This window comes from Bidens hawaiensis, unplaced genomic scaffold (genome assembly GCF_021521415.1).
Source record: "Bidens hawaiensis isolate Kalapana, Puna unplaced genomic scaffold, B.hawaiensis_p1.1 tig00013993_1, whole genome shotgun sequence".
In the NCBI taxonomy this organism is placed as follows: Eukaryota; Viridiplantae; Streptophyta; class Magnoliopsida; order Asterales; family Asteraceae; genus Bidens; species Bidens hawaiensis.
In genome coordinates, this window is record NW_027492202.1 from 546420 (window position 1) to 566196 (window position 19777).

Sequence of the window (19777 nt, forward strand, 5' to 3'; positions counted from 1 at the left end):
AAATCGCCGCCCAAGTAGGGAGAGATAACAGAGACGCCTTCGCTGTCACCATAGACGACCGGTAATGGTCATTCGTCGGCCAAAGCCGATGAAACCACTGCCAGGAATCGCCTGCAACAACAGGCAAACACTTCCTCTCTGCTTCTCTCTCAAGAATCACCATCTACATCGATCGATTACATAAGAGAACGGCGGAGGCGGAGGCTGTGTGGCGGTTCAGTGAAAGTGAGAGAAGCTTTTATGTGATATGAAGGTCAATTGTGGGCTAAACAAAAAATAGACACGTAGAAAGATCAGTGACGCAGATAGCCTTCATGATGTAAGCAAGGTACAAACATAAAAAACACATGGTATAAGAGACAATGCACAACTTCACTTGTAAATGTAAATATGTAAATTACTCACCTATAGAGACGAAGATAACAAATATATGAAAAAAACTTCAAGCTTCTTGCAATAAACTTCGAATCAATTAAGTAGAATTATTTGTTAGCTGGGTTTTATAATTAAAGTTTAGATCACGAGAGGTGGTGAAGAATGATGAAAGAACTCATCAGCTTTTATGTAGGAAATTGTAGAGGACATAATAGTGTAGATTGATTTGAGGGAGGTTGTATTTGATAAAACGTGGCATAGGTAATGAAGTGCCAGACATTGGTGTAATGAAGAGAAAGACACATGGTAAGAATTTAGATGCCTGTGTCATGCATTTGCTTGCATTGTTTAAACCAAGCTTTTATTTTTACTCTTTATTATCAAGTATTTTGTTTTTACTTTATATGACAATTATAGTGAATTGTACAATATCAATGTCTAGATGCTGAATCCTTTTGTGAGTTGGTAATATTTCGCTCAAACCTTTATAGAATATAATTAACCTTATTAAAATCATTATTTTGAACATTTAAGTTATTTTCATTAAAGTCATACTATAAGCGTTATAATATAACCGAACAGTTACACGAGTAAGAAGAATAGAACTTTATAATTGCATTCACATGTCGGAATAACTAACGGATGATTTGATTCGTATCTCTCTATTAATTTCTCTCTTTATTTAGGAGTTTACAATTAGTTGATTACTTTATATTTTGGGCTAGAATATTAGGATTACATCGATTGTTAAATTCTTATATATTACTTAAAATTCAAAATTAAAAAAATGAAAACCATACATTCCAGACATCTAGTTTTACGAAAACATAAAACTAAACAGTCGATATTTGTTTGGGTTCGCTTATTTTGATTTCATGCACACCTTATCCGGTTCACGTAAAAACAAGTTAACATGAACACTCGTTGAATGAATTGGTGAAATTGATTACAGCCTCCTTAAACCTTCTACATTGCAAGATTTGATCCAACCTACCTGGATACCGCCACCTAATTAACCCGGTTCACTACTACATTTGAATATTTTATTTTTTTTGTCAATGAAACGACAACACTTAATTGTCTTATCTTCTTAGTAGCTAGATATTCTGCCACTTTCTTCCCAAACTTCTTAAATAACGACTCAATCATGCATTTCCCAAAATGAGAGATTAACAGTGGTTCTGTAATGGCCCTGATAAATCTATCGTTGTAATCAGTATCATCTTGCCCCCAGTTGAATTCAATAATATTCATGTTATCAATAGAGAATGATCCATCGGCTTGAATAATGTTCCTAAGTTCATCCTTATGTGGAAAATAAAGTGGGAGATTAAATGAGATAATATCAGATTCTTGAACCAGCCCCTGCGTGTTAAACATATATTAGTTACGGTTTATTGTAATTTTCTATATCATATATGAGATACAATATGGTGAAGTTTCCTTGCTTTGCAATCATCGTCATAGTACTTTCATAAACAGCTGATCAATAATACACAATATCATAACTAATATATATTATATATCCGCTAACATACCTCTTTGAGCATTTCAAAAAGTGATGCACTGAGTAATTCCCATAAAATGCTACCATCGTCGCTAGTTGGATCGTGACTACCCTAGGGATGGCAATGAAACCCGAACCCGATTGGGAAACCCGAAACCCGACTTAAATGGGATGGGTAATACCCGAACCATTAGGGTTTGGGAAGGGTTTGGGATTAGTTTTGAAATTTTTCGCGGGTTTGGGACGGGTTTGGGATTTCTAATATACCCGATAACATAAACCCATTTACCCGATTATATACCCGATGTACCCGATATAGCTTATTATATTATATATATACTATATTCCAAATATATTATTTGTTAAAACTTGTTTATGTCAATTATTTGTGACATTTTATCTTTATGGTAACCATTTTTGTAATTGATTACTTATATTTTGTCAAAACCAGGTACAAACCTAGCGGGTTTTGAGCCGCGTATACCCGACAAGTATTTTATCAAAACCCGATAAGAGACCCGAAACCCGATGGGAAAACCCGAAACCCGACGGGTAATTACCCGATTACAACTCGACGGGTTTGGGATGGACTTTCATAACTGGGTATGGGTTTGGGAATACCTAAACCCGACCCATTGCCATCCCTTCACTACCCCGACTACGTAATGTTAGTATCATGTGTCCACCACACACTATTTCAGTAGAGCGTAGTTGTAAAAATTTTGTAAAGTCGGTATGAAATTGCTTTGCATATGCTTGAAACACATCTAGAGGACTTGTTTTCGTCATGTGTATATTTAATTTATTATTTTCAAGGCCTTCGGGTACCTATAGTCATAAATTAAGAACCCAAATATGATCTCAATTGGTTAATTAGGTGGAATCCTAAATCGGCCAAGTTGTATAACATTTTGACACTTTATAGTACTCGGTAAAATTTGAAAATTACCTCCTGGTTGCAACCTTATTAGACTTTGATTGGACTCTTGGAATAAAACCCGATTGGATTTTGGGGTTATATTACTTATTTCAATAGGCTGTATTAACGTGCATGTAATAGTGTATATACTACTAAAAAATTGGTCTAAAGCAACATTTATTTTACAAAAAAACTGCATTAGGTGAAGTTGTTGCATTTGAAAGAAACAATTGCGTTATCTAACAAAAACATTGCATTATGTCTAGACTATTATATACTTACAATTAGATATCATACAAACCTGAGAAAGCCAATGGACACTATAGGAGGAGTGAACGAGGTGGAGACTTTCATCAGGAAAGAGTCTATCATAGAAGGAACCTGGAACGCCTGAAATAAAACATGGACCAAACTTTTCTCTCTTGTCCTTCTTTAGGGCTTCATAAAAGTTGGGTAATAATCTGAAAAGATTATTGAAATCGTTTCCGAAAAGGTCATTTAAGCACACCTGAAACTGAGGCGTCTTACGGTTATTTTCTTGACACACCTCATGGACCATGTCAATAATGTTAGATGCAACCAACAATGTATTCATGCCAGATGAGCATCCTAAATCTGCAATCATGAAACAATTGTCGAAGAAGACACCATGATTCGCCATATCCTGGATTGCACACTTTAAAATTGGTGTAGCTTTCTGTATCACAATTTTCTGAAAAGTAAGCAACAATAAAGCACTTGAGAAACCATGCATTATTGATGCAGACTTGAGACTTGCATAGTATTTTCAAATCATATGACTTAAAAAGATTAAAAAGAAACCTGGAGAAGGGAGTTGTTAGCATAACTTGAATCTCCATATATAGCCAATATTCATATGAAGAATATCTACTAATGTCATGGTTACTTTCCTTTACCCTGATCTTGCATGTCCTTTATGTTATTAATGCTTTAAATAGGCCTTCCACAAGTCATGTCATGATAATGTTGTTTAGTATTTCTATGAAACCGACACCTATAATTCTGGATGTAACATACTAACATGGTTTAGCTTTTTGGATTATTTTTTGTATCGGAATCAAATTATCATTTCGAATTGGTTTTGGATCATATTGTAAGAACCCAATAGCCAGATAATTACAATACACATATATATACTTAACAGGAAATAGCAATATATTTCTACAACGAAAGTCTGTCACACCAAGTCTTAACTTTTTCCTCCGTACGCAGTACGCTATAATTTTATACACCCTTGATGTTATATGCAGGATTTTACTGAGTATGCTTGTTTGCTTATTTAAAGATGCTTATAAAACTTCTTGCCATCATAGGTTGTTTTAATTGTAATTCTTGGAAACAAACTTTTATTATTAAACATTCACGCTATAGTATAATTTCAACCGCTATCTATGCAATACTTTCTGTTCCTAAAATCGTACCTTTAATTAAGATGTCATAGAAAACATAGATTTTTATATAAACGAATGCATCAACTTTCCATAATATTAAAATATGAAAGCATATATATCTAGATAAGACCCAAATAAGTAGACGGTTGAAGATTGTTAACGTCATAGAAGGTTTAGAAATTTAGAACGACAGAGTGATCTGAACACTTTAAATAGAAATTTTTGTGGTCAATAAAATGACAACACTATCATGTTTACTTGATACGTAGCTCGTTGACACATGCTTCAAAAAGCTTAAAGAGTGCGCAGTTATGGTATTCCCGGTAGCATGTGTTGGTATCGCTCACTACAACTTATACTTAAAAGTGTGTGCAAATCAAACATAATTATTATTATCTTTCTCTGATTTTTTTTCATGAGACTGTTTAATAACCTTTTAAAAATCATTTAGACTTAATATTATCTATTTAACCATTTACATTAAGATTAACTTTTAACCACTAAGAGGTTATATAAACTACTAAAAGGTAGTCTTTTAAGGCTATGCGTAGTGGATGAGCTACAAATTTGGGCGAATTGCAACACGTGTCGCCCAGTCAGGAAGAGGTTGGAATTTGTTTTTGTGGTGTAATTATGCAGGGGCTACAAATACTAATATATATATATATATAACACATATGAATATAATAATAATATTTTCTTTCTTCCTTCCGGTGACAAAATCCTCCTGCCTCCGCCCCATTTCGCCCCAAAATCGCCCGGGTGGCGGTGCTCCCCCCCCCCAAAATCGCCCTTTGTCGCCCCTAAATGTCGCCCATTACGAATGGCCTAAGGGCGGACGGGGCGGTGCGTGGTGGCCTCCCCGTCACGCGTGATGAGAAAAGCCACACCGTCGCCGGTCCTATGGTCACGCGAAAATGGGTATTTTGCGTGATGGCCATCACGCTTGGTGGGGGTGATTTCCAAGAAGGAATGTAGCCGTTGGGTGGGGATCTAGCCGTTGGGGGGGGGGGGTTAAATAAAAAAAACCAATATAAAACCAAAACAAAAATATAACCAAATCCAAATCAAAACCAAATCCAACTCAAAAACACTCTCAAACTTCCCCTTCATTCACAACAAAAAAATATGGAATTTCCAAAACACTCGATGCCCTTAGACACCGATAGTTCTTCGTCTTCGGACGATGGAATTCTCGAATGGTTCCCGTTGCTATACAAAGAACTTGAAGGCCTGAGCCGTCCAAAGAAAAAGGTGGTGGAGCGTGATCGTATACATGCCCACGACATGCTAATGAACGACTATTTTGTGGAGGAGCCGAAGTACAACGACGAGACGTTTAGGGAACGCTTTCATTTGTCGAGATCTTTATTCTTAAATATTGTAGCCGACGTCGAAGCAAACGAAGAATGGTTTCAAGAATCTTACGACGCGAGAAGCAAACGAAGTTTTACGCCGCTTCAAAAATGCACATCCGCTATTCGTCAACTAGCGACAGGTAACCCACCCGACAAATTCGATGAATACTTACAAATGTCAGAGAGAACTTCACGTAAATGTCTACAATTCTTTTGTAACGCGATTATAAAATTGTATGCCAAAGAGTTTCTACGAAAACTAACAAGACACGACATTACACGTCTTTACGCCGCACACGAGGCTAGATGGCATTTTCCAGGGATGCTCGGTAGCATCGATTGTACACATATCGAATGGAGGAATTGTCCACGGGAGTTGAGAGGGGCGTATGTTAGGGGTGATATCAAACGACCGACCATCTCACTAGAAGCGGTTGCGCCAAATGATTTATGGATTTGGCATTCTTATTTTGGTGTTCCCGGCTCAAACAACGACATCACTGTTCTGTACACATCACCGTTGTTTCAGAGCGTAACAGATGGCACCGCACCTTTCTGTCCGTACTTTGTCAACGAGAGATATTACAGACGTGACTACTATCTTGTCGACGGTATCTACCCGCAATGGTCTGTTTTTGTGAAAGCCTTTTCGTTTCCTGTCAAGACCAATGAAAAGGCGTTCAAGAAGTTGCAAGAATCGGCAAGAAAAGATGTCGAAAGAGCTTTCGGTGTTTTAAAGGGTAGATGGTGCATACTCAGTCGACCGGTTCGTGCAATGAAAAAACCCACGATCTATAGCTACGTGTATGCATGCATCATATTACACAATATGTTAATAAAAGAAGATGGAAATGCAATTTCTCCAGATTGGGTACCGGATCCTCCGACTTATGTTCCCATTCCCGATGATGTCCAATTAGACTTGCGGGATGAAGATATTCATCATCGGTTGAGATGGGATCTTGTTGCGCATATAGGTTCTTTAGGTTTGGAATTTCCGGATTCAGACGAGGAGTAGACGTTCGTTGTAACTTTTAGTTTTTATTTCTAAATTTTAAGTTGAATTATGTTCTATTAAACTATTGTTTTATCTTTAAGTTCTATTAAATATTGTTTTAATTTTTAAAGTTACAAAAAAAAATAAAAAATAAAAAATTCCATCACACACCATCACACCACAACACCACCCCTAGTAAAAAACCATCACATGTGATGAATTTGGGTTGGTGATGTGGCACAATATAATTGGGTGGGGTGTGTGATGAGTGATCACACCACATCCACCACCCCTCCCCCCTAATAGGTAAAGTTAAAATACAAATGAAGACGAAAATGAGAAATGTGAGATAATATAAAAAATTATAATTCAAAATAATAAATTTAAAAAAACCCTTTAAAAATAAATTCAAAAAAATAAAAAAAAATTATAACTCAAAATATATATAAAAATGAAAAAATTTAAAAAACTAAAATGTTTCTCCCGTCATTTCCATTCTAAAAATAATCAACGAAAAGACAAAATGCCGAGATCAAAGACACAATGACGAAAATGAACAAAAGACACAATTATAACTAAAAAAAATACACAATATATCACAAAATATAACACAATTCCAAACAAAATATAACACAATATTGAGTAATATAACACAATATTAAGAAAAAAAAGACACAATTTCAAAGAAAAAATACACAATCAATGATGAAAATAAACATAAATACAATAATAAACAAAAAGACACAATGATCTTTTTCACTCACCACTGTGTCTATTTTTTAGAACGAAAAAGACGGTGGAAACATTTTTGTGTTTTTACTTTTTTCGTTTTTTTATTAAATTTTAAGTAATGATTTTTTTTATTAATTAACTAATTTTTTAGGGGTTTTTTATGTAGTTATAAGTTCTTCTCATTTTTGTTTCTCTTTATAGAATAACTTGACCCGTCTTTTAATATCCAGTAAAAGGCTACTAAAAAACCCCTATATCAATGCCTAAGGACTAATGGCATCAATGTTTTGGATAAGACTTTAATGTCGGTTTCGTTTTTTTGGTAACCCGATTTTGGGTATCTTCTTCCTAGAATGGCTGGAATATGTAATTGCATCATGCCAAAGCATATCCCCTTGATTCCTTGTAATAAGGAACACGAAGTGGTATAATTTTGTTAAAAATCGATTTCTTTGACCATTTTAGTTATTTTGCAATTAATACGCATTTATGATGATTTCTTCCCCTTAAAACTCAAGCAAACCTATATAAACGACCGCTGGCTTATGCTGAATGATTGCTCAACTCAATCTACCCCCAATTCGTGTTTTTGGTGCTTAATTTCTCAAGTTTTAGATGGTTTGACTTTTCATAAATTCTCAAAGTTTGACCTCTCCAATTCTAACTATTCCACTTTCCGGGTAAGTGTTGAACATAAAAGATGTTCAATTTAATATTTCTAAACAAAAGCATTGATTTAATCGATTTAATAACTCAGTTTCATTTTGGCCCGTTAGGGTTAGTAAAGTAAGATTTATTATTGGAAAAAGGGTTAGAAAATTGGTAAAAAAAAAAGTTTGCATCCAATTCTAAATGTAATATAAATAAATGTAGTACTTAAAACATGTTTGAGATTGAGTTTGAAAACATCTAATTGGTTATTACAAAATCTTTTTTATTTTAACTTTTTAAAAGGATAAAGAACTGTTTTTCAAAAGCCCAAAATCCTGACTTTTTAAATGACTTTTTAAAAATGCCAACAAACTTTTTTAAACTCAATCCCAGACATGCTCTTATGCTATGGAATGATTTCAAGTTTTTTTAGAGATAAACTCGATCCATCCCTTTTTTGTAGTTGTCGTTGTTTAACGAGTTCTAACCCAATCATAATCACTCCAGCAATCGTACTCTGCATAACCAATATCATGTTCCATGTTTGATACTTGTTTGAAAACAATAAATAAGCAAAATAAAGTGAACAAGAGAAACAAACACAAACAATCTATCATCTATCAAATAAATAAAGAACGGTTACGTTGAAAATGTTTGATCGATCCTACATAAACCTACTAAAATGTCACGAAGTTGGTTATCACAACGCTTAGATCATAACCGTGTGACCGTTGTTTAGTTAACTTCCACGCCTCCTCGGCATTTAAACGAACTAATATAATTCGACCCACATGGTCTTGGGTATTAAAAATGATACACAACCTCCACTTGATTCAAATTAATTTGAATATTTTCCCTTTCATTCAAATCATCCCAATATAGTATGATTGTGAGAATATGTTCAAATCATCTCATTATAGTATGATTGTGAGGATATTTTAGTTATGGAATGTATGGTTGTATATCTTTATGATGATTATAATTCTTTGTATATATATACCCAAGTAAATGTAAATGAATGTACAACTTGCATTTGAATATTTCAATATTCTATTCTCTTAATATGATATCAAAGCTCTCCTAAATCCCACGACTTTTTCCTCCATGTGAAACCCTACCTACGGCCGTTACCTCCGCTTCCGCCACTTACTCGCCGATTACTCCTTCACTTCCAACACCATGACTATTCATAATGAGCAACCTCTCATCATCAATACCACCTCTAACAATACTTCCACCAGTCTCACCATTGTTAGCTTTCCCACTTCTCTAAAACTCACTTCTACAAACTACCTCGGTTGGAAGACTCAAATCGAGGCTCTCCTACATGGACTTGACCTCTACAAGTTCATAGACGGATCGCATCCTCCTCCTAAACCTACCACCGCCACCGATGGCATGGTTAAGCCCCATGCGGACTATCTGTCTTGGTTCCGGCAGGACCGGTTGCTCTTCGGAGCCCTTGTCGGTAGCTCCTCATATTATACCTATTATTGTCAATGCTGAATCATCTCCTGAAGCTTGGAAAATCTTGGCGGCTACATATGCTTCAACCTCAATAGGTCACATCAAACAACTCAAACACCTCTTGAATCAATGTCTCAAAATCCCAAATCAGTCCATTACCGACTACCTTCAAGGTTTAAAAACCATTGTGGACGAACTCTCAATTCTTGGTACGAAAATTGACCAAGAAGATGTCACCGATACCATCCTTAACGGGCTTGATCAAGATCTCTACAAATCCACCATCGAATCTGTTCACGTCCGTGATAGCCCGATAACTTTCAATGAGTTGCACAAAAACTCATTAACCAATAACTCGCCATCACCCAAGCCGCCGCCACCAACAAACCTGAACTACATCAACCGGCTTCGGCCTTTGCGGCCCAAAATCGCCCCAAACAATGGACTGTTCATTACAACAACTCCAGCCCTGGTCTACTCCCAACACCTACACCCAATCAACAAATTGTTGGAAACCGACCCTTTCTTGGGCGATGCCAATGGTGCCACACAAAAGGCCACACGGTTGCTACTTGCAATGCTTTCAAAAAGTTTCCTAATGCCACTATACCACCTTTTAACTGTTCCATGCAAGGGAAGCAAACTCCACAGGTGAACATGATGGGTGTTCAAAGTAATTCTTCAAAAAACTGGTTATTTGACAGCGGGACATCACACCGCATTACCAACGAACTTAATACCTTGTCTCTCCATGCTCCATATGATGGAACCGAGGAACTCGTAATTGGTGACGGTTCGTCCCTTGCTATCACTCATATTGGTTCTCTTATTATTCACACACAAGCTACCCCCTTATACTAAAACACGTTCTTTGTGTACCTTCTATCTTTCGAAACATCATATCTATCTCTAAACTTTGTCATGATAATAACTTTCTAATTAATTTTTTTGATTGTGCTTTTGTTATTAAGGATCGAAGTTCCAAAATCCCTCTTCTTAAGGGCATGGCAAGTAATGGCGTTTATGAACTCCGGTCCTCATGTCAACCATCTTTATTCTCTTTGCACAAGATCGACTCCAACCATTGGCATCATAGATTGAGTCATCCGAGCGACAATATATCATCCAATCGAAGTAAACCTAGCCGACCCGATAACCATTGCCCCATACTCAATTGTATTTGTTCATATACGCGGGATACAAGCTTGCACATAATATTAATAGTATGTTTATGCTTTTATTCATTTGCCCTATTTTTGTATGTTTTGTTGTATTAATTATGTGGGCCCCATGCTTATTTGTTAAACTTTTATCATCTCTTGTTTCTTGCATTTCTCTATCTGCAAATAATTGTAACTCTTGTCAAATAAACAAGAGTCATAAATTGTCATTTTATCAATCTACTTTATCTTCAAACGCACCTTTACAATTAATTTTTTCCGATGTTTGTTCCTCACCCGTTACATCCTTTGATGGGTACAAATATTATATTATTTTCGTTGATCACTACACTAAATACATATGGTTATATCCACTCAAAATAAATCGGATTCTCTCTCTACTTTCATTCGCTTTCAAAACTTGGTTGAGAACTATTTCCAAACTACAATCAAACAACTCTTTTCCGACAATGGAGGAGAATATATAAAACTCACTTCTCATCTCCAATCAAAAGGCATATCTCACCTCACATATCCCCCTCACACACCCGAACATAATGCATTCGCCGAACGGCGACATAGACACATTGTTGAAACCGGGCTATCTCTCCTCACACATGCTAAATTACCCACTACATATTGGCCTTTCGCTATTACCATCGCTACTTATTTAATTAATAGACTCCCTACACCCACCCTTCATAATGTTTCTCCCTACCACCGACTTTTTAATAACGAACCAAACTACAATAAGCTTCGAAGTTTTGGGTGTCTTAGTTGCCCTTGGCTTCGCCCCTATTCTCCACACAAACTACACTCTCATTCCAAACCTTGCATCTTTGTCGGGTACTCATCCACCCAAAGTGCATACTACGCTCTCGAACCACACACAAATAAAATATATATATCTATAGACATGTCACTTTTGTTGAACATGAATTCCCATTTCCTACCCTCACCAACCAGACAACTTTCCAACCACCCAATCTCACCACATGATTACCTTTTATTCAATCACCCACACCAAATAATCCTTCCACCCAACAAACAGAACCAAGTGACACACCACGTCCAAATCCTCTGAACAATCCTATTAATTTACCTCACACCACAAATAATGAGCCCACCCCACTAATTTCACCTACTCACTCAACACCTTAAAACAGTTCCACAGTTAATGATCACCAACTGCCCCCACAACCCAATACCTCAACACCACTATTTGTTGAATCCACCCCTATTCCCAGCTCCCCATCGCAACCAACAACCCGTAAACCCAACCCTCGTTATCACAACCTCGACTTCCACCTCTACACCGCCACTACCGGCTCAATAAATGATCCAACCACTATAACTCAAGCCCTCAAACACCCTTCTTGGAGAAAAAACATGACCGAGGAATTCGAGGCACTTCAAAAGAACCACAAATGGTGTCTAGTTCCATCCGAGTCTGCCTCTAATCTTGTCGGGTGTAAGTGAGTTTTTCGTACCAAGTACAAATCCAATGGACAAGTAGATCGTCTAAAGGCCCGACTCATCGCTAAAGGTTTTCACCAATGGCCCGGTATCGATTATGCCTAAACCTTTAGTCCCGTCGTAAAACCCGCTACCTTACGACTCATTCTTTCTCTTGCTGTTTCCAATAATTGGAACCTTCGACAACTCGACAAAAATAACTCCTTTCTTCAAGGCACCTTGACCGAGGACGTTTACATGGCACAACCCCCGTACTTGTCACACCCTCAAAATCCACTAACGGAGTTTTACCGTCAGAGGGTGTGAACTAACAGGATCGGAATCATTAGTTATAATCAAACCATAAATAAAGTTTTCAAACCACGAAAACATTTAAGTGTAAATAAGTGCGGAAGCGTAAAGCCATAAACCAAGTGTTGCGTCACGCAGGACGACTTAAAAAAAACCCAATTAATAATAACAGCTTAAAAACAAGTTTTGCATAAACGAAAGCGTTCAAAGTAATGCATGATCCTATACCGCGCGCCCGCCTCGGCTACCTAAGAATAACATACTAAAAGTGTCAACACGAGGTTGGTGAGTTCACAAGTTTATATAAAATAAAGCGTTTAGCGTTTTGTGTTTAGCGTTTTGCGTTACCAGATAGTGTTAAATCAATTATATATCTATAGGTAGCTAGCCTATAAAGCAAGTATTACTAAGTGTTCGACACCGAAGCTGACTGTTTATCATGTGCCTTGCCACCAGGTCTATCCCGACCATGGTAATGTGTTAGCCAAAATTACACCCACTCGACCTCCAGTCGAGCTTAGCGTTGGGTGGGGTTTGTCAAACCCAGTAGGACTACTCAACAGTGACTCGCTATTAACCAATACTAAACGGTTCGATGTGTAGGACTTCAGTTGTTTCGTTTGCCACTTAGCCTTTACAAGTGATATATAATCTAATAACAAAATCTAAAAGCGTTTCGGAGTATGTATTCTCCCCCAAGTGAAAAGCGTTTAAAAGAGTTAAAAGGGGAACGTGAAACTCACTGTTTGCGAAGAATTCCAAAAACAAGTCACCCAAGTGATGCGCGTCACAGAAAACCCTCACTAGCGTTCTAAAACAACAAGGAGATTTTCTAAGTGTTGGAACTATTATCGAGTCTCTAGACTCGGCACATAATTCCTATGCATAAAATACGTTTCGTGTTTCGTTTGTGAATTGTGTGTGTCTTAACAAGCACATTGATGATACGTTACATGTGTGAACAACTACTTACATATCATGTATTAATATTGTACATTACTAGCAATTATTCCCCGCAAGGGCAATTTGGTCAAAACATAACAATTATCTAGTACTTAGCACGTTTCATGTATTTTCACAAAGTTCAGCAGCTAGTTTCAGAATTCTACTTGAAAGATTACTCTATTAAACAGATCATAGCATCTCAATTAATTCACCAAAAATTGTCACAAAAGCATACATGGGTTAGGTTTCCAGAACATATTTTATTGTATTTTTATTCCACATAGATTTCTCACAATGATCAAAACATTACAGCAAACTCACAGCAGTCAAAATCATGTGCAACATAATGTTATTTGTTATTCCCGTTAAATGAAAAATCCAATTAATGCAAGACCAATTGGGTTAGGTTCTTAACTCAACAAGTTAACTTCCAGAAGTGTAACCAACCCATTTGGTCTTGTAGTTCATAAGATATGATAATTACAAAACAACCTAACAGCAGGTCTCACAATTCAGATTTGCACTTCAGTTTTGTAAAATAATAAATGTTAACTTTTACTCTTCCAAAAATTACAATTTTGGACTTCATAGAAACTAGACTCAACATAGTACCCTGTAGTGTTAACAACCTCGACCAATTTCTACATTAACATTTAGTTACAGTTGTCTAAACATAACTTACAATCTGTCCAGTACCAGTTTAGACCTTTAATCACATTTAAATCGTTTGAATAACCAAAACACCTCCAAATTAGGCGTGGTTGGGTTTTTTGGAAACTAGACTCAGAGTACTACCTTTTAGGCTCATAAATAGCTCAGTTTGATTTTATATTTAACAAGTTACATATCGTTCAAGTTTAACAATCTCTGCTGTCAAAACTCAGCAAGCACAAACAATCGTCTAACATGCATCCTAAGTATACGACATATATCCAACATGCAATAAACATCATTAACCATAAAAATTAGTAATAACTCTCTAGGGTTTACAAACAATCAATGATTTAACAATATTTCACCGTTCAAAATCACATATGATTATCTAAACCAATAACCAACGCATAATCGATCATCCTCAAATCAAAATCAAGCATATAAACACTTAATACATAATTTACAAAGCTAGGGTTTCATGTTTATACCTTAAAAACACAGAAACAACCAAGAGAAACGTGAGAGATGCTTAGAAACGAGTGTGGGATGCTCCGATTATGAAGAACCAAGCAAAAACGAAGGTGATTTGGGTGTGGTGTGGCTGCCGATCGCAAGGAGAGAGGGGAGGGGGGGCTGCCGTCGGGTTTAGAGAGAGAGGGAGAGAGGGTTAGGGTTTTATTATTATTAATAATAATAATATGTTACACATAGGTCCCTCAACTTTTAAGTATTACTTTTCTAGCCTAAAGTAACTTGTTTGCATCTTGAGTTAGTGTTTTAAACAATATTATCACATAGCACATAAGCCTAACAAATTATTAATGTTCGGTTGTTTTTCGTTTATTCACCAACGGTTTGCGTCAACTCGTTTGCGTTTCGGTGCAATCCCGAAAGACTACCATGTAGTAATTGTCAAGCGTCATTTAAAACCTTATTTTAAATGTAATGAGATGTGCGTTATAGATCAAGTGATCTTAAGTTTTAATTGACGGAGTTTGAGTTAACGGAGTTAACCTGAAATTGACGAGTGTCACATCATTCCCATGTTAAAGAATTTTCGTCCCGAAAATTTGAGTCAAGTCGCGATGGGTGTCTGAGAAAGCAAGAAAAAAAATTTCAGTTTGTCATATCATCCCCTAGTAGAAAGAAATTTCATCCCAAAATTTAATTCATACCTCCGGTGATTTCTGACGGTTTGATGGGTTTCGTGGTTTTCTGTGTTTGGTCAACCCTTCAAAAAGGTGAGGATACTTTTTCATCATTTGATCCTCGCGTTCCCATGTGAACTCCGGTCCACGTTTCGAGTTCCAAGGAACCTTAACGATTGGAATTTTGCTATGCTTGAGTGTTTTGGTTTCCCAATCCAAAACTTCGACTGGTTCTTGGATGAAGCGTAGCTGTTCATCAACTTGCAATTCGTCCAAAGGGACTGTTTGGGTTTCATCGGATAGGCATTTCTTTAAATTAGATACATGGAATATATTGTGTACACTACTGAGTTCCGTTGGTAGATCCAGTCGGTACGCCACCGGACCAATGCGCTCAGTTATCCGGTAAGGACCAACGTATCGTGGATTGAGTTTGTTTCGCTTCCCGAAGCGAACCACACCTTTCCAAGGTAAGACTTTGAGTAATACTTGGTCGTTCACTTGAAATTCAAGAGGCTTTCGGAGCTTGTCTGCGTAACTCTTTTGGCGATCTCGTGCTGCTGCCATGCGGTTTCGGATTTGAACAATCTTTTCAGAGGTTTCAAGTTCTAGTTCTGGACCAGTGATTTGGCTATCACCCACCTCTGCCCAGCAGAGAGGTGATCGACACTTCCGTCCGTACAACGCTTCAAACGGCGCTGCCTTAATGCTTGCGTGGAGCTGTTATTATACGAAAACTCTACCAAAGGCAAGTGAGGTTCCCAACTTTTTCCGAAATCCAACACGCATGCACGCAACATGTCCTCCAAGGTCTGAATGGTGTGCTCACTTTGCCCATCCGTCTGAGGATGGTAGGCTGTGCTCATATCAAGGCGGGTGCCTAGTGCGCTTTGTAGTGACTTCCAAAAGTGCGAAGTGAAACGGGAATCTCGATCAGAAATGATTGACACAGGCACTCCGTGTCTAGACACTACTTCCTTCATGTAGATGAGAGTCAGTCTTTCCATTTTGTCTGATTCCTTGATTGCTAAGAAGTGTGCGGACTTAGTCAACCGGTCAACGATCACCCAGATGGTATCGCATCCCGTCGGTGTTTGGGGTAATCCTGTGATAAAATCCATTGAAATGTGCTCCCATTTCCATATTGGGAGTTCCGGTTGCTGTAGTAGGCCAGATGGTTTCTGATATTCTATTTTGACTCTTGCACAAGTCAAGCATTTGCTCACGTAGGTGGCAATGTCGGCTTTCATGTTTGGCCACCAGTAGAGTGCCTTTAAGTCATGGTACATTTTATCTGAGCCAGGGTGGATAGAATATCGGTACTTGTGTGCTTCGTCCATCACTAGAGTTCTCAACTCTCCGTATCGTGGAAACCAAATCCGGTTTTCGAAATATCGGACCCCGTCCGATTTGGTTTCAAGTTGCTTGTTCATGCCCAGCATGAGTTCTGATGGGAGATTATCATCTTTCAAGGCTTCGAGTTGCGCATCGCGAATCTGATCGGGTAAGTTGGCGTGAATCGTAAGTTGTAATGCTCGCACTCGCCTAGGTTTATCGGTTTCTTTTCTGCTGAGAGCGTCGGCCACTACATTGGCCTTGCCAGGGTGGTACTTGATGGCACAATCATAATCCTTAAGCAGCTCGACCCAACGACGCTGTCGCATGTTCAGCTCCTTCTGATCGTAGATATGTTGGAGACTCTTGTGGTCGGTGTAAATGGTAAAGTTGGTACCGTACAAGTAATGCCTCCATATCTTAAGAGCAAACACTACAGCTCCGAGTTCCAAGTCATGGGTCGTGTAGTTCTTCTCGTGAATCCGTAGTTGTCGAGAGGCATAGGCTATAACCTTCTCGAGTTGCATCAGCACGCAACCGAGACCTTGTATCGATGCGTCACAATGTACCTCAAAATTCTCCGTTCCCTCGGGAAGGGCTAGAATAGGGGCGCTACAGAGTTTGGTTTTCAACAGTTGGAAAGCGGATTCTTGCGCGTCACTCCAATTGTACTTAGTTCCCTTGTGAGTCAAAGCGGTGAGGGGTTGAGCAATCTTTGAAAATCCCTCGATGAAACGTCGGTAGTAGCTGGCCAGTCCTAGGAATTGTCGCACCTCAGTCGGAGTCTTGGGTGCTTCCCAGTTTTTGATGGCCTCTACCTTACCGGGATCGACATGGATACCATTCTCGTTGATCACATGTCCTAATAAGTGAACCTCGCGAAGCCAAAATTCGCATTTCGAGAGTTTAGCGTACAGTTGTTCCTTCTTCAGTAGTTCCAGAATTAACCTCAAGTGTTCTTCGTGGTCAGTCTTGTCCTTGGAGTAGACGAGGATATCATCAATAAAAACAATCACAAACTTGTTGAGGTACGCCTTGCATACTCGATTCATGAGATCCATAAATACGGCTGGTGCATTGGTTAAGCCAAAAGGCATGACCGAAAACTCGTAGTGACCGTACCGAGTTCTGAAAGCCGTCTTTGAAATATCTTCTTCGCGCACTCTTAATTGATGGTAACCAGATCTCAGATCGATCTTTGAGTAGTAACTCGATCCTTGAAGCTGGTTGAACAGATCATCAATTCGGGGTAAGGGATAACGGTTCTTGATCGTCACCTTGTTCAGCTCTCGGTAGTCGATGCACATGCGGAAAGTCCCGTCCTTCTTTCGGACAAATAAGACAGGGGCTCCCCATGGTGATGAGCTAGGTCGGATAAAACCTTTATCCAGCAAATCTTGCAGTTGAGTGGACAACTCTTGAAGCTCTGCCGGTACGAGCAGATACGGGGCTCGTGCTATGGGTGCCGCACCGGGGGTCAATTCGATTTGGAACTCGACTTGTCGAATAGGAGGGAGTCCAGGCAAATCCTCCGGGAAAACTTCCGGAAAATCTCGCACAATCGGTATATCTTCGATTCGCTTCTCCTCCGCGGGTTTCTCAACAATATGGGCTAGAATTGCTGGATGACCCTTTCGTAGATACTTCTGCGCCTTCATGAGGGTGATGACGCTGGTGGTCATGCCGCGCTTCTCGCCTTGGACCGAAATGATCTCGCCGGAAGGGGTAGTGATGTGGACTATCTTGTCGTGACATATAATCTCCGCTCGGTTCTCAGATAACCAGTCCATGACGACAACGACATCGAAACTACCAAGTGTAAAAGGTATGAGGTCGATATCAAAAGTATGACCTGACAGTTTCAACTTACATCCCGCAAGTACGTGAGATGTTTCTATAGACTTACCGTCAGCTAATTCAACAGGAAACCTAGCATCTAACGGGGTTGGAATTAAGTCTAAGAGTTTACTAAAGGCTTTCGACACAAAACTCCTATCAGCTCCAGTGTCAAACAAAACAGAAGCAAAACCGTCGTTTACAGGAAACTTACCGGTCACCACATACGGGTCGCTGCGGGCTTGGCCCGATCCAATGACGAAAGCTCTACCTTTACTATTGCTTTCGCCACTGCTGCTACCTCCATTGTTCTCGTTCTGCTTTAGTTTGGGGCAATCCTTCCTGAAATGACCCTCTTGACCGCACTCGAAACATATGGTGGTTTAGGAGCACCCTTTGCCGCTAGGTCTCCCCTACATTCCTTGGCCTGATGACCCATTTTTCCGCATCTCAGACACTTGACACGGTCACACGGGCCAGCATGGTGATAGTTGCACCTGTTGCATTTCGGGTGTTTCCCAGCATAGCCGCTCGAACCCTGCCCGCTACCGTTGTTGTTATTGGGACCCTGATTAATGAAACTCCGGGTGAGTTCGGGCTTACGATAGTGTTGTTGCTGTGGGGGGTTCGATGATGAGGACCTGGTGTTGTCAAATTTTCTCTTTCCATTGCTCGGGTTGTTGTTGCTGTTGTCAGTGCTCGGGTTGTCACGGGTTTTAGAGGTTGAACCTCTAGGGGGTAACGCACCTTGGGTCACTGCCTGATCTGTCAGTTTGTGAGCTAGCCGGATCGCTTGTTGAATTGTATCCGGTTTGGAAGACGTCACCATACCCTGAATTTGTGGTACCAACCCATCGATGTACATCTCAATTCTCTTACTCGGCGGGTCTACCATCCGTGGACACATTACTGCTAGCTCGTGAGAACGAGTGGTGTAAGCTTCAATCTCGGAACCCACCATTTTCAATGACCAAAACTCAGATTCCAACTTTGCGATTTCCTCTCTAGGACAATACTCTTCCCGCATCATGTTCTTGAACTCTTCCCAGTTCATAGCGTTTGCCAATTCCAATCCAAGAATTTGCACATTCGAATTCTACCAAGTGAGAGCAGAATCTTCCAGTGTTCCAGCAGTAAATTTGACCCTACTGGCAAGTGGACAGTTACACATCTCAAAGGCTGATTCGGCCTTCTCAGCCCAACGCAGGAAACCTGTGGCTCCCTCAGTGCCCTTAAACGAATTGCGCTTGCAATCCAGGTAGTTCTTGAAAGTACACGTTCCAGTTGGACCTCCAGCTTGATTCTGAACATGTGTGGCTAGAGCTGCCGCCGCATTGTCATTCAACAGGGTTTGGAGTTCTGCTGCGGTTAAATTGATGTTACCGCGACCGTGCCCAGCGTTTCTTAACTCACATCGTTCTCTGTTGAGTTAACTAACAGCAGTCAAAATCATGCGCAACAGAATGTTATTTGTTATTCCTGTTAAATGAAAAATCCAATTAATGCAAGACCAA

At 39.0% G+C, this 19777-nt stretch overlaps 1 protein-coding gene and 1 pseudogene across 2 annotated transcripts; one reads left to right on the forward strand and one right to left on the reverse strand.

Annotated features, from left to right (window-relative positions):
- Window positions 1-1383: 1383 nt before the first annotated feature.
- Window positions 1384-3855, reverse strand: LOC143545697 (S-adenosyl-L-methionine:benzoic acid/salicylic acid carboxyl methyltransferase 3-like; annotated as a pseudogene). Its single transcript, XR_013137478.1, has 5 exons — window positions 3624-3855; window positions 3103-3513; window positions 2576-2710; window positions 1914-1994; window positions 1384-1740 (listed from the first exon to the last, which is right to left on the reverse strand). The product of XR_013137478.1 is annotated as an S-adenosyl-L-methionine:benzoic acid/salicylic acid carboxyl methyltransferase 3-like (transcript).
- Window positions 3856-5506: 1651 nt separating this feature from the next.
- LOC143545691 (uncharacterized) lies at window positions 5507-6630 on the forward strand. The gene has a single exon (XM_077037530.1). It carries the CDS (start codon window positions 5507-5509, stop codon window positions 6587-6589), a length of 1083 nt encoding a protein of 360 aa, XP_076893645.1. The 3' UTR covers window positions 6590-6630.
- The last annotated feature ends 13147 nt before the right edge of the window (window positions 6631-19777 follow it).

What these genes read in the sequence shown, in the direction of transcription:
- LOC143545691 (XM_077037530.1), top strand. Translation starts at nt 5,507, where the DNA reads ATGAACGACTATTTTGTGGAGGAGCCGAAGTACAACGACGAGACGTTT.